The sequence below is a fragment of the Balearica regulorum genome, chromosome 26, assembly GCF_011004875.1.
Source record: "Balearica regulorum gibbericeps isolate bBalReg1 chromosome 26, bBalReg1.pri, whole genome shotgun sequence".
NCBI lineage: Eukaryota > Metazoa > Chordata > Aves > Gruiformes > Gruidae > Balearica > Balearica regulorum.
In genome coordinates this window covers 2,158,945-2,174,234 of record NC_046209.1, presented here as the reverse complement: position 1 = coordinate 2,174,234, position 15,290 = coordinate 2,158,945, and the positions used below count along the sequence as shown (strand labels likewise).

The 15,290-nt window shown below is 50.3% G+C and overlaps 1 protein-coding gene across 9 annotated transcripts in view; it reads right to left on the bottom strand.

Annotated features, from left to right (window-relative positions):
* Positions 1-7,540: 7,540 nt before the first annotated feature.
* The window catches only part of GATAD2A (GATA zinc finger domain containing 2A), a 66,715-nt gene continuing 58,965 nt past the window's right edge, over positions 7,541-15,290 (bottom strand). For all 9 annotated transcript variants that reach the window (XM_075776689.1, XM_075776694.1, XM_075776695.1 and 6 more), the window contains 5 exons: positions 15,006-15,173; positions 13,890-14,169; positions 13,071-13,360; positions 12,096-12,282; positions 7,541-11,163 (listed from right to left, as the gene is read on the bottom strand). In XM_075776689.1, the coding sequence (XP_075632804.1) occupies positions 11,033-11,163; positions 12,096-12,282; positions 13,071-13,360; positions 13,890-14,169; positions 15,006-15,173 (1,056 nt within the window). In that variant the 3' untranslated portion in view covers positions 7,541-11,032. The remainder of the gene's footprint in view (positions 11,164-12,095; positions 12,283-13,070; positions 13,361-13,889; positions 14,170-15,005; positions 15,174-15,290) is intronic.

Below are 15,290 nucleotides of genomic sequence, written 5' to 3'. Positions count from 1 at the left end.
CACGTGACGCCGGCCCATCTCCCCCGCAGAGCGCCGCCGGCCGCGCCTTAAAGGGGCAACGCCGGCTGCGGGCAGCGGTGGGGTCCGCTCCCGTCGGTCCCGGTGCGGCCGGGGAGAGCCCGGCGGGCGGGTGGACGGACCGGGAGGCGGCGGCGGCGGCCGGGAGGTGTCGCCGAGCACTCGGGCAGGGCGTGGGGGTGTGGGCGGGGACAACGGGGGCGCCCGCTGCGCTCCGTGCACTGATCCTGCACCCTCGGGTGCTCAGCCCCTCCGTGCACGGCCGGTACCGGGGCAGGGCTCCTGCACACACACACACACACACCCACCCCCCCCCCGCCGCCGTGCACGCTCGCATCGGTGCACGCACCCCCCTGTGCCCGCTCGGTGCCGGTGCACCCCCGGGGACCGGCCGGGCGGGGCGGCTGCGGGTGCTGGAGCTACGGGAGGGTGTGGGGGGCGCAGGGGGGGGTGCACCCCCTGGCAGGCAGCCCCCAGCTTCGGGCACCCACCAGCAGCAAGAGCGCGCGCCCTGGCAAACCCGCCCCCAACAGCGTTGCACCCCACCGGCGGGCGTGCACGGACGGGCAGCGTGCGCTACGGCGCGTGCAGCCACCGGCAAAGCAGGCAGCAAAAAACGTGCAAGCGTGCACACTGGCAGGCGTGCACCAAACCCCGTGTGCACCCAGCAGCGAACAGGCCCCGGGGCAGCGTGTGTCCCCGTGTGTCCCCCCCCCCCCCCAGCCCCTTGCACCCCAAGTCCCGGCTGTGCGCAGCCCCCCCCGGCCCAGAGGCCCCCCCAGCACCCGCTGTTTTCCCTGTGCACCCCCCCCCACCACCCTCCCCAAGTCCCGGGGGTCCCAGCTCAGCCCTGGCACCGCAGGGCAGGAGCGGGGTGAGGGGCACCACAGCACCCTGCACCCCCGGGCGGGTTTTTCCCTGCACCCCCCCCAAATCCATAAACCCTCGGACGCTTCAGATCAAGGTCACTCTTGTCTTAAGCTCCAATCGGCGGCCGTAATCCCTCAGCTGCTGCTGCGGGGAATTAATGACTTTGCAGCTGGCGCGGCCGAGGTGCCCCCCGGGATGCTGGGGGCAGCCCCGGGTGGGGGGACAGGGCACCCCTCGGCGCAGCAGCTCCCTGTTTCCTCCAGCGCCGCTTTGCTCCCGTGGGATGGGGGAAGGATCGCTGCCTCCTGGCCCAAATCCTGCACCCGGCATCGCTGGGCTGGGGGGGGCACAGGGGGACCGTGGCGCTGGGGAGTGGGGTCTGCCCGCCCGGCCGTGCGAGGGGGACGGGGAGGACACAGTGAGCCCAGGGGTGCCCGTGGTCCTCGTGGGATGCACCGGTGGATGCAGGAATGCCGCCTGCTCCTTGCCCCATCCTGAGCGACCCCGTGGGTCCGTTAGTGCCCGGAGCCGGGGTCTTCCTCCGCACCCGCTGGTGGCTCGTTCAGCCTTTGTAGAAGACGACTTGCTCGGCTTCCCTGGTACCAAATAATTTCACCGCAACCACCTTTGCAGGAGAACCGAGCCGATGCGAGGGCAAAGCCCCCCACGGGGGAACCAGCAGCCACCCTGCGACCCACTCGCTGGCTCCTCGTCCTCCTGCCCCCACTTTTGGCAGAGATGGGAGTTAAACCCGACGGCCACCCGTGATTCTCATCGACGTCTCCAGGGAAGCGCATCTGGAGGGGAAAACACAGGCGGCACCTCCCCGTCCAAGCGCTTTCCCGGTGGGATCCCCTGGAATAAGCTGCACCCTCGGGCACAACCACAAATCCAGGTCTCCAGCAGCTTCTTGGCCCGTGGGGAACACAAACCCACCCCCTCGTTCCCTTGCCCGTAGCTTTGCTCCTGCTCCGAGCATCGACCAGAGCGCAGTCAAACCTTCACTGCTGCGGTTTGAGCTGCAGCTTCCCCGGGGGGGTTCCCACTCCCCAGGCACCTTCCCACGCCGGGAGCCATTTCCCCACTTCCCGTGTGGTCCCTTCATCACCTCCACGGGCCTCGTGTGCTCCGGGGTGGGGTGCTGAGCTCCCGCTTCCCCGGGTCTCCGAGGTTTTCCTTTTGAGGATGCTCCAGGGAAGAGGCTGCAACCCGGGGGGCGGAGGGGGGGCACCCCTGCGGCGGCTGCTCCCCACCGTGCCTGGGCTGATGGAAACCTCCCACTCGCTTTGTTTTCCTCCATCTGAGAAGACACAAAGGCATCGCTGGCTCATGACGAAGCTCGCTGAGCTAACGAGCCAGGAAAATGAAGGTGTGCAGGGATGGGGAGGCAGCACGGGGTTGGGTTTTTTTTGGTGGGGGAGGACGTCATGTAAGCGGGAAATCACCGTGGGCACGGCTTGGACCGGCTCCGGACTCTGTGGATGCTCCAACTCCACTACGCGCACCGGGGAAAGGCTGGAGAAAACCCCCAAAGCTCTGTCTGGGGGCCGGGACTTATGATTCAGGGGCTGATCGAAAGGTGTTGGACGAGGGGAAGAAATTCAGCCTCATTTCCCAGCAGACAGGGATTTGCTTCTGGGTTCGGGGTGTTCAACGCTTACCTGGGGATTTTGCTGCTGGCAGATTCTCCTAACGAAGCCGGCGTGACTTTGGTAGGACACCCACGCACGTTCCCTGATCCAGCCTGGCTGCGCACAGCGGGGGAAGAGGGAGAAAAAAAGCAGGAGAGATCCATCAGCGCATTTACAAGGAGAACCCCCCCAGTCCCCGAGCAACCCAAAGCCCCCAGCCGCTGTTCCGCTGCGGAAACCAAATTTCTGCATTTAACTCCAACCAGGTCTGGTGGCTTTGCAGGACCCCGAGACACACACACACACACATCCCCCCCCAGACTGGGGGCTCCTGGGCCGGAGTCGGGGACAACCCAGGCCAGAGCTCTGCCCGGCCACGAGCTCCGTGCGAAGGTACCCCGGGACGTTTCACACCTTGCACAACCCCGTGCTTGCTGCCCGAAGACGCAAAACCCATTGGGTTTTGTTCCGCTGCCCCCCCCCCGTAGCAGGGAGGAGGGTGCTGAAGGAAGGGCTGGAGCAACACCCCGGCATCGCGAACCCCCGGCTGCCCTGGTGCACCCCCCAAAAAACCCCCGTAATGCTCTTTTCTTACCTGCAAGGTGCATCACCGCGGCACGGGCAGGCGTCCGGTCCAGGCAGCACAGGCAGGAGCAGCGCCGCGATACGGGAACCGCTGGGAATAACGTTCCTTGATACCGAGAGAGTCGCCCAGCGAAGAGGAGCTGCCTCGGGTTGGGGTTCATAATCATTATTATAATTATGGACTGGGTGTTCCATAAATGGGATTATTTCTGCTTCGTAGGGAGAAGGAACCCTCTGATGGGGTTTCCACGTACCGCCTGAACCCACAAACCCCGATTTACCCTTCTCTAGGGCCGTCAACTCAAAACCTCCCAAATCCCATCCAACAGCTCCATCGAAACGTGGGCGAAGCCGGTTTCGTAGCACACCACCCGCTTATCTCACAGACCCGTAATTAGCAGCGCAGGAGGCTCAGACCTGGCACTAATTTTAGCGGCAGACTTGAAGGAGCCGGTCCTTTCTCCGCAGGACGCCGGGAGAAGCACCCGAGGGCTGGTGTGCCCAGCGCTCTCTTGCTCTTAAGCCTGACTTAAAAGCGAGGCTTTATTACTGCAAAAAGGGTACAAAGAGTTGTTGTTTTGTTTCTCAGAAGTCATTATTTCACAGCTTGGGTTGTCTGACAAATTCCTTTTTCAATAAATTAACCTTTATCCTTAGGAACAGAATTCCTTATTCAAATGATCGCTATTAAGGCTTTCGCTAAGCGCTATCCCAACGTTCCCACGGGATTTGCCTGGAGGGAGAGGGCTCGGCTGGTCCCAGCACCCCTGGCCACCCGCTCCCTGCCCTGAACCGTTTGGTCCCATCTGGGATGGCCTAAACCGCATCCGCTGCCCCATTTCCCCATCACCGCCAAAGTCCGGAGAAGGGAGCGAGGGATTGGCGCGAAAACCAGCGTTTTAATCTACTACTTGTATTTCAAAGGGGTTTTATACATCTCTCCCTTGTGTAAACCCACTGCGGTGTAATGCTGAAGGGTTCCCACGTTCATCGTGTGCATTTATAATTTATCTTTCATAGCAAGGAAGGTATTTAAAGAGCCAAACTTTCCCTTCTTCGACCGCATCGATGACAGCCCAAGCTTTTCTTTTCCGCCCCGGCCGAGGGCTGCAGGTGAAGGCGCAGGACAGGACCGAGCGGCTCCCGATGCCTCGAGCAAGGTGAGACCCCGCAGCCGGCTCCGAAGCGGGAGCTGATGCAATCCCATCCCGCTCTTACACAGCGGCCGCATCATCGCTTTTGGGACCGGGCCAAGTATTTGTTAAGATCGAAAGGAACCTCGAAACCTCTTTGGTGCTGAGGGGTTGAGGGGATGCTGAGCGGGGGGGGTTCAGAGCAGGTCAAGCCCCGGGGCAGCCGTGAGGAGCGGAGGGAAGGTTCCGGGGGAGCTGATGGGGAACGGGAATAATGATGTGGGTGGGATTGCAGGGGGTGTCCGGAGTCATTCAAACCCTCCCGGCTCTGTCAGTGCTCCGGAGGTGATACCCAAAGGGCCCCTTCCTCCTCCTCCTCCTCCTCCTCCTCCTCAGGGCTCAGCCCCTGCCCACGCTGTAGACCAGTAATTTCCAGTAGCTGCATTTCCTAACACAGCCCCTGAACTGGGAATTTTCCAGGATGAATTGTAGTAGACTTAACCCTTTAGATGCTGAATTACGACAGAATTACCTCCGGGACTTTTCAGACACCAACCCGGGGTACGGGACCTCTCTACAACGTTCACCTGCCCCCGGCGCGTGGCAGGTTTCAGATGTTGCCATCTTCCACCGCTTTAATCCACAGTCACTCGATGTTTTTGGTACCAAAATAGCCCAGCGTTAATAGCCCGCACTTCAGCAGTTTTGCATAAAAAGACTTCCTCGGTAAGAGCCCTCACCAGCACAGCAATTCACCAGCTTTGAGGAGAATGAAATAGCTTGAATTAAACCGGTTCCTGAACTTGCATGGTCAGAGATTTTGAGATTCCCCCCCCCCCCAATTCTAGAAGGTCAAAAGAAGCTCGTAAAGGACCCACCCCCCCCCCCCCCCCAGCCCCGATGAGGGTCAAACATTTCCACCATTGGTGAACACAGCGGAGGGCTCAGGTCAAGGCTGACCCAGCCGCATCCAGCGGAGCCGGGAGAGGGGTCCAGGGGGTTCCCCCCGGCTCTGCCCGCGCTGCTCTGGGTGCGGATCTGCTGGTAAAACAAGGCTGCCCTTGCCGGGCAGAGGCTTTGCCCCTCGCCGTAACCTCCTCCTCGTACCCTCCTCGGTGCTCTGCCCCGCAAGACACTCCTCTCATCTCCTCTCACCATTCCAAACCCGGGTTTTACAACACCAAAACAAGTTATTCCTGCTTTCACCCTGAACAAACCACTTCTCATCCTCGGGGAACGCAGGCGTTTCCATCAGGAAGGCTCACCAGCACGGAGCCAGGCAGCCCCCATCGCTTCTGCCTTGAAAGAGCATCTTCCCCGGACGCAGGCTCGGGGCAGAGGACCACGGCTGGAAACGGCAATCCCACGATGCTGGGATGCTCGACGGGGGTTTCCAGCTTCAGGTCACACGCACCCAGGGCTCCATCCGGCACGTGCATGGATCCAGTTACCGTTGTGGTCTCACCCTTGACAAATGCACACGCTGTGTATGGAAACCTGAGCTGAAAAAAACTTAATAAAAATGTGGTTTTTCCCTCCCTTCGAGCTGGGCTTCATCCTAGAGCAGGAACCGTGTCCCATCTTCCCTCTCTCCTCCCGAACAAGCGACTCTGGAGCTCGGGCTGTCGGCAAAGCCGCGTTTCTTCAGCTTGCTGGAAGTCGCCGCCAGCCGAAGGGGAACGGCTTTGGGGAACTGCCTGGAGCAAGAGACCCCGGTGCGACGGGACCATGTTGGTGGCACTTCCCAAGGTGCTGAGCAACGCTCCAACAGCTTTGTTTTTATCCATTTTCATTTTTTGGAGGCCAAAACTATTCAGGCAATGTTCTCGTTCAAGTCTGGGAAGGTTTCCTCTCCCAGAGGGTAGCGATCCACCGGCTTCTTGAGTTATCCTGGAATATTTAAACATGCTTATGGATGTATTCAAGTATTTCAGAGAAATGGGGGGTGGGGTTACATTTCTAGTTTGGGGAGTGCAGAGCCACGACGACTGCAGCTCTCCAGCTCCCATCCTGCCCTGTGCCCTGCAGGCAGAGCGCAGGCAGAGCGCAGGCAGCTCGTTTCATCTTCTCCGGCTTGCTTGCTTGGGAGGTGAAGGGGAAAGGCAAGCGGGGAACTGAGGGACAGAGAGCAGCAATTCCATGGTGAGAAGGGCTGAAGGGGCGTTTGTGTCTTGCTTCTATCCGCATCCAGAGATGGCACCTGCGAGGACGTTTACTCCGTTCATGGCTTTTAATTTCAATCCATGAAATTCTCCTTCCTTGGCTGTTCTCCCCACGCCTCTTTTGGGGGAGGAGGCCGGAGGGGAACGGGCCAGCACAGCCTCACCGCGACGCCCGTGGGGCACAGCGAGATGCAGCTCCGGGCAGAGGTACAGGAAAGCAGAGGCAGACCCAACCGTTTCTCCATTTATTTATTGTCATTCAAATACTAAAAATCCCTCACAATACAATATACAGTCATTGATTTCAGATTCTTCCGCCACTGGGACTATCAGGTTTTAGTGGGAATTTTTTTTTTTTTTTTTGAAATTTTTGTTTTATTATCAAAGATTTAGAGTCACAATAAATACAAGTGACAAAACCATACCCTGCGCTGGCGTAACATTACTCTGTTACGCTCCCTTGTTAGATGATTATAAATTCTTTTTAAAAAAAAAAGCACAATGCAAGTTATTTCACTAAATGCAATATACAGCATAACTCTGCCTTAAGCAGACAAACACTACTGCGGTTTCTTGAGGTCTTTTCGCATTTTATATATATATTTATATATTTATATATTTTTTTTTTTTTTTTAAAAAAAGCCTTCTGTGCCCCCCAAACCTGCCCCACTCTACTCACTTCTGCAGCCCAAGTCCCCCGGTTTCCATTCTGAACTGTACTTTGGTAATTTTTTTATTTTCCTTAATAAGCAAATAAATGTGACAACTAGGTCTGAATTCAGAGGTAAATGAATGTTTCCCTAAAACAATGATTAAAAAAATGTCTATAGAAAAAAACCCAACCCCAAACTATCTCAAATTTAAGATTAACCAAGAGTCTTCCTCACTATTACAGCTGGAAAGCCATTTACAGCAATCTCTAGAACACAAAAATTAGCAAAGTCACCCTTTACACAAACTGGAAAAGCTGTCCGCGTCGACTGCGCTATAAAAATTAAAAGGTTCGACCAGGCCACTCGTCGTGTGTCCGAGCAAAGGACTGCGATCTCGCCAACGCTCAGAAATCAAACAGATCATAAATTAGGTTATTAAAAAAAAATAATAAAATAAAAACCACACAGCTCCCAAATTGCAACACGGGTTCAAATGAAAATCCAGGGTTTATTTCACAAGTTGCTAAAATCTAAGTACAATAGTCATTTTCATTATTACTGTATTATAAAATCTTGTAGTCGCAACGTCTCCAAGAAAGGTTATATGGCTTGCAAGAACCAACGCTGCTCTAACCCTCTCCCCAGGAGAGGGGGGAAGCAAGCAGCATCCGAGCAATGTCAAACCAGCTCATGCAGCAGTTTGCAGTGAAGCAGTGGAGGGTCGGGGAAAGAGGACGCGACGCCGGATACTCCACCTGAACGATACCGATTTACAGGTTAGACTGTCGAGCAGCACGTTCAGTCTCTTGTTCTGAGGGAGCTTTAAGTAAAATGGTCTTTTTTTTTTTTAATTCCCCCAGGAGAGGGCTGACGAGTTGACTTTCGGACAGCTCTGCGGCAGAACTGATAGCCCTTACGGAGGCAGGAATCCCAAATGTGACAGCAGGAGAAATAAACCGAAGATTTGTTCTTAGAAGTGTGTCTAACCCCCCCTCCATCACAATTCCCAAACGACTGAACCTTTAGGGCGTAACACCATTACGTGACTATTCCATCTAACTGAGCTTTTCTGTTTGTTTGCTGTTTTTTGGGGTTTGTTTTTTTTTCTTCTGCAAGAAGGGGAACATACAGATGGGGAGGAGGAGATGTGGAGAGACTGCAGCAAGTGTTTTAACAACTATCTAAACCTAGCATGGTACCTCAACTAGCCCAGTTCAACACTACTCAGCCCAATACGCAGTTCTGACTACAAAGGAAAAAGCAATTTTTCTGGCATTTAACACATGTAACCGCTTACGTCTTTTCCCGGTGCATTTATCTAAAACTTTGCAGAAACACATATGCAATAAATATATCCTCCAAGTTACCTGCAACACTCCAAGAACCACAGATTACAAACAATGTCAAACCCGGTTTGAATCCCGACAGCCTAATATCCGTGTGGTATTTTCCGTTCACTTACAAAACCTTCAATATAATTCTACCCCAAGATGTAAGATAGTATTTGTGGGGTTTTATTCTACATTAAATGAAACCAGATTGCGGTCTAGTGTTGGTGTGGGAGCAACATTTGTAAGAGAGTATGTGCAGACTCATTTTTATTTTCAGTTCCAAATCTTAAAATAAGTCTTCTCAATTATTTTAAGGCCTATTTTAAGTCTTCCCGATCCATTGTGTTGAAATTAAAATTTACAAGCTGCTGTACTGGACTGGTGGTATCCAAAAAGGTTTTGACATAGCTTTAAAACCAGGAAAGTTTAATACTTCTGCCCCTCTTCCCATTCCCCTTTTTTCCAGCATTGGCCAAAGGTAAAGCTACCCCAACACTGGAAAGGAATTGCTAAGTTGTCCAGGTTTCCCAAAAAGGCATTTTAGTTTGCGAAGTTTTGCTTGTTCTCTTTAAACGAACACACTCTTCCCAGGTGATTTAACTGTGCCAGACATTTGCATCAATGATGAGATAATGCAGGCAATTTGTCAGAAGAGAGAAAAAAACCAAACAAAACCAGAAAACCTCCACGCAGGTAAGGAACTGAAACTTTTTCATAATACTTCAAAGTGCAAAAATAAAATGCACTCAATTTCTCTCTCCACATCTCCCAATCCAAAATACCTTGGAATGAAAAGAAAAATTAAAAACTCAAACCAATTCCTCTCATCCCCCTTTAGCTCTTAATATACATTTGTAAAACAAACAGAAAAAACAAAGTCAAATTGAAATTCTAGGGCTTTATACAGCAACAAATACCATTTTGCAAAACTAGGTTTTCTATTCTACCGAACAGTTTTCAAAGTATCTAAATATTGATGTTCACACAACAGAAGAGGGGCTAAAATGAATGAGTTTTCTTTTTCTCTATGCCGTAGTTAGATCTGAAGGGGGACAACCCTACACAGTTATTGGTTTAAAGTTAGATCTAACAGCAACTGCTAAGAAAATAGATTCAGCATAAACTGAATAGTAACCCCTCCCCCCCCTTTTCTTTTATATATAGATATATAGATATATATATATAATTTTGCAAATAATTCTTATCAGCACTAGTTCTAGTACTGATATGCAACATAAGTAGTAAGGCATGTATTTCTGCCACTTGAATTCAACTTTAATTTGGGAGAAGCACAGGGAAGAAGGAGGGAAGATGACGAGAAGAAAAAAAAAAAAAAGAAAACTGGACCTGATGGATTTGGGTTTAACCTGTGGAATCCCCAAAATATATTAAAACCACGCAGAAACCTGTCCTTAAAGCAGGGTTACCTAAAGCTCTATCAAAAATGAAACACTGAAGTGATGGACAGAGGAGCATGCTCGGGACGCCTGGAAGAACGGAGCTCTAGAGGGATCAAGGTAGGCAGTCCTGCCCCCAACGTGCCCAAGGCGTGCTGGCACCGTCATCGGGCCACCGCAGCAGGGACCAGCAACGGTCGCTTCTCGGCGGGTATCGGCAGAGGAAGGAGCCTGCGACCTGACGGCAGCCTCCCGGTCCTCTGCTCCCTCCACTCGCCCTTTCTGATTGCGTGCAGCTTCTGGAATTCCTTTTTTTTTTTTTTTTTTTTTTTTTTTTTTGAGTAAAATTGCTCAAAACAACATCAACAACAACAAAAAAACCCCTCCAAAAAGAAAATAATCAAAAACAGTTTCGCTTTTAAGTCTCTGGGAACACATGAAAGGCCCAACTGCTCTTCGCTGAATTAGAAAGACTGAACAAAGGTGTTTGTCTATTCAGAAAATTAGATTTTAGACTACCAACAGTTCAAAGTCTATTCAAAACAGAATCCAACAAAAGTGAGAGACTCCTGCACTGGTTCCCACCTACCAGACAAGTTTTGGTGGCAGCCAGTCCCTTAGGAAAAAACCAAAAACAAACAAACCATACTCAACTGGAATTTGAGTTTGCACTTATTTATCATTAGCTCATCATCAGAAGATTTTGAAACATTATAATCTGTAGACTGCCTTCCTGGCTGAAGGAGGGGCAGGGAAGAAAAGCAAACACGAACTCGGCTCACTAAATGCATCTGCAAGATCGGGATGAAATTCCTCTCTCCTTGAACTGACATCCAAGCTTGATCGCGAACGAACACCACATTCTGGTGAATGGGTAGTTATTAATAAAGAAACCGAAGGCAGAGAGTCGTTTAGTCCTCCTTTTGTGCTGGTGACAAAAAAATCCAAACTAAATATATAAAGCCAAAAAAAAAAAAAAAAAAAAAAAAAGAATTCTTCCCCTTCCCTGACAGCCTTCATCATCAGTCAATCACAAGAATCTGAGAACCAAATGAGCTCAAGTCTTTCCCACCCACGTGGTGTCATTTTTTCATAGCAGGGACAGCAGCACTCGATGGGATGAGGAGTGGTCTTCTTGCGTCCTATAAAGCCTGGGGCATATCCAGCTGGGATTAAAGCAGATTCCACTGTAATGTGGTATAAAAAGGATGGCAGAAACAGGAAAAGTCTTCCTCTCGGGCATTCCTCTGCATTATTTCCACGTGGCAGACTGTGGGATGGACCGTGGGGGAATCATATCCAGGAGATATTCACGCTGGCGGTCTACTGCTGAAGATGACTTGTGCACAGCTAAACTAGGATTAACAAAAGGTAAAGCCCCACCTGATGAGACAGAAAAGAGAAGAGAGAACAAGTGTCACAGTACGATACGAACGTGAGACAAAACAGTGGCAAAAAACCCACTCTACTCATTTCATATCTAAATATGCATGGGGCACTACTGGCCACAAAGGTCAGGCACCTCCAGAACATGAAAGCTTCCAAAATCATCCCAACAAATAGGAGCAAGATTTTGTACCAGAAATTAAGCTCTGAGCAGGCTAGAGCTCTCTGCAATGAAATTACTTTTTAAATGAGAAATTAAGCTGTCAGGGATTAAAAAAAAAATAAAATCAAAAGAAATCCATTCAATACGAGACAAGAAAGTAGATCACAAAAGAGCTAGTTGCTACAGTGTTTCCTTCCTGGAGATCCTAATTATCATTTAAGAAAACAAATCACTCAAGTCACATTCTTACATATATAAAAAAAAAGATTAGATTAGAATTTTTAATTTCCACTTGTTCAAAGCAACAGGTTTAGTTATTTCAAAAATCCTGGGAGCGTGCACTGTAGCCTTACCTAGAGCAAAACCATCTACTTACTCTACGCGGCTTTCAGCAAAGAGAAACCACCAGTCAAAATTAAATGACTGAATTAAACTCCCAGAAACAAATTACAAACTCCTGCGGCATGGTACTGGCTGTGCGTACGGACTCAACGATGAACAGTCTGACATTACACATTTATAAACAGACTGAATAGATGTAAAGGAGCAGGTTTTATTTGGTAGCACCACCCGATCAGCCCTCTTGATGAGCATAAACCACACCAAAAGCAAGTGCCAACAACAATACTAAGAGCGAAGCCTTGGTACCATCAGGCTTTCATGCAGGAAGTGTCAAAGAGAAAGCATCCTTACCCAAAGAACAATGATTGTGGGACAGAGTGCAGCTAGTAAGTACAAAGAAAAGAAACTTTAGAGAAAAATCTACCTGTATTGATGGGAGTCTTCTTCCAGGCGGCAGCGCTGCCCTTGCTGACAGGTCTCTCAGCATGCTTACCTGGCCTACTCCCAAGTGCTGCTGCAGACGATGCATTCTGCAACTTGGGTGACTGGCTAAATGCATGCAACACTCCTCGTGCAGCTCCAGGAGGACCTCGAGACATCTGGCTAGAAGTCTGAGAAGAGAGCAAATGGTAAGACAGGCATAGCAGATTTCTGTCTCTCAAGCACTTGATGAATCTTTACTGCCCCTCTCTCCTTCCCTGGCTGCTTCTGCCAAGTCTGGAATGTATTACTACAGCTTCAGGGCTGAAAACTTCCAAGACATCTCTACAACAAATTAAGAAGCACCTTTCTACTTCTGAAAGCAACTCTAAGGACAAGGAATTACACTCAGCTGCAAAGCAGCAAAAAATATGCTGTGTAAGCATCTCCGTGCACAGGCAGCACTCTTAATTCCGTGTACCTTCATTATTTCAACTCAAACCAGCACTTAAGCGGCTTCCATCTTCCCCCAACCGAAAGGTGGTTTTACAAGGTGTGTGAGACCCAGTCCCGATCATGGATGGTTGTTACCATCACCTTAAAACTTCACAAGCAGCACTGTGTTCCTGGCTCAAGGTCAATTTACTCTTGTGTATCTGGCACTGGAGCACCGTTTGCCATTTGGTACGTTCCAAAAAAAATTGAGGAATAGGCTTTGCAAGCTATGAGTCAAACACCCCAGATAATTACAATGACTCTGCAGAAGAACACCACTCTTCAGAGGTCATCATCTACGTATGGGGTTCCCACATGACACAAAACACTTTCACCAGCCTGGTTTTAAGCTTACACCCCAACACACAGACTGCCGAGCTGAAGTAAAGCAAGTTTGTGCGTTGTTTTCACACCTGCCCACCAAACACTTGGGCTTGGAGCCTCATCTTCACCGAGATCTGGCTTCTGGTGGACAGAGCCGTACCTGCTTGAGTGAGTGGTGCTGCACTATAGGGTCTGACTTGGTCTGTACAGGAGACGCCGTCTGTTGCAGTATCCTTTGCTCAATCTCCTGCTCTTGCTGCAGTGCTTTTACGAAGGCAGCCTTCAGTCGGTTAGTGTGCTCAGCTTTCAAGGCCTTTTTCTGATTTGATGTCATGCAGGTTTCACACATAATGGTTCCGTTCTTCTCCTCCCTCCAACGGCAGGTGAAGTCAGTCTTACACTGAGCACACATATAGGGCTCACGAGATGATACAGCAACCGAAACTTTACCTGGAGAACACAACCAGCTTAGCTCAGCTCCACCCGCGGCTTCTATGAATCAACACTTGAGAAACCTCATGGATATTCCAGCATAAAAAAACCCCAAACCCAACAAACCAACCCCGAAACAAACCCTCCACCCTTATTTCCCCTCAGTCTGAAGCCTTTTGCATTACTAAAACTTTAAATCTTTAAACTCTTTGCTTCTGCGACTGCATGTGTAGGTTAGAGAGTTTAGCGGTGATGGACAAACAAGTGGCTGATAGGAAGTCAACAGCTCTGGGGAGAACTGGATGCTTTTTAGAGAAATCTTTACAACCAGTGTCTAGCCTATGAGATATGGTAACACACTGAAATTTCAGAATTTTACAGTTAAAACAGTTTGAAAAGTAGTAAAGGAAGTGAATCCCAGATTTGACAGAATATGACGCTTTAATCCTGTGACACCTGAAATGCATTGCTGCCTGCTATTGAGTTAAAGTCCAGATGGCAAAGATTCTCTCCTCACCTTTGAGGAACATTTTTAACTCTATCTCACCTTGAGTTTCCAGCAAATTCTGCACAACTTCTTCCAACCCGACTAAGTAAATAAATTCGTTATTAGCTGCACTTGGCAGGAAGTTCATCTCTGGCGCAGGTGGCTTGGGAGGAGGGATCTCCAACAGCGTCTTCTCCAGCTGCTTCCGCAAGGCGAGCTTGGCGGCGGCTTGCCGGCTGGCCGGCGAGTCGTTGGAGTTGACAATGGAAGCGGCGCTGGTTGTAGTAGCGTTAGCCTGAGCGGACGTCACGGTTGTACCTTTGATTGAAGTTGGTGAAGCCTGGGAGGAAACACAACACGGCTTAGCGACAAGGGCCGGATGGTTCAGCGCTTTTGAGACATGTGCTCCTCTCCACCAAGGGGGATGAGAGGGAGGGAGGCCGTGGGGCTGTGTGCGATGAAGGCTGGCTGCTTGGGACTAGACCGAACCGCCTGCTTTTAAGCCTTATTTTTGCATGTGACTGAACACATCACAATACATACATGTACTGCGACATTGTACCTCCTGTTACAAATACAATCTGTCATCTAACACTCTAATTCTTTTTCTAAAGAATTTCACTCTTCCTTACTGATCATTTTTATAAGGCAGTTTTAGAAATTCTAAAGAAAAAACCAAAACCAACTCCAACCACTGACTTTAAATTTTCTTTATCTACAGCACCTGTGTGCCAGCATAGGTGGTGGATGTTAAGTAGCTGCTTCAGTATCTCTCGGTGTTTCAAACAGGAGCAATAACCCATTTTGAGCTCTGTTTCCTAGAACACTCATCTACGCTTCTAAGGAAGAGAGAAAGAAAAAAAAAAAAGATATCCTAATTGACAGCTTCATATTGAAATACCAAACGTGAAATGAGGCGCAACATTCAGTTCACTGAAATGTGTATTTATTTCCAATATTCTGTAATGTTTTTCTCCATTGCTACATACAGGAGGTGAGTGTGAACAGAGAGAGGGGCTGCATGGGAGGAACAAGGAGCAGTAATAAGCAGCCGCATCGGCTCGAGGACAGCAGGCCCCATCAATTAAATACAGTAACCCAGGGATCGTTAATTACAACTGTTATTTCTGTTCCTTTGCATGTTACGTTTGACATAAAATACCTTACGGAACTCACCTGCGGGATATTGACAAGCAGGCTGGTGTTGGGGACGTTGGCGACGCGGATCAGACCCTGCTGGATAATTCGCTGCCCCTGAATTTGTACGCTGGGGACCGATGCCCGCGGTGCCAGCAGCAGCGGAGGTGGCCCCGTGCTGGAGTGCTGTCGGATGTTGTGGATTTGCTGGGAAGACACAGAAATGGGCTGATGCAATGGTGCCGTGAACGATGGGGAGGATTAGATAGCGGGAAGTAAGCGGTGGGAGTCAAATGGGATGACATGAGAGAGTGGGAATGAGGC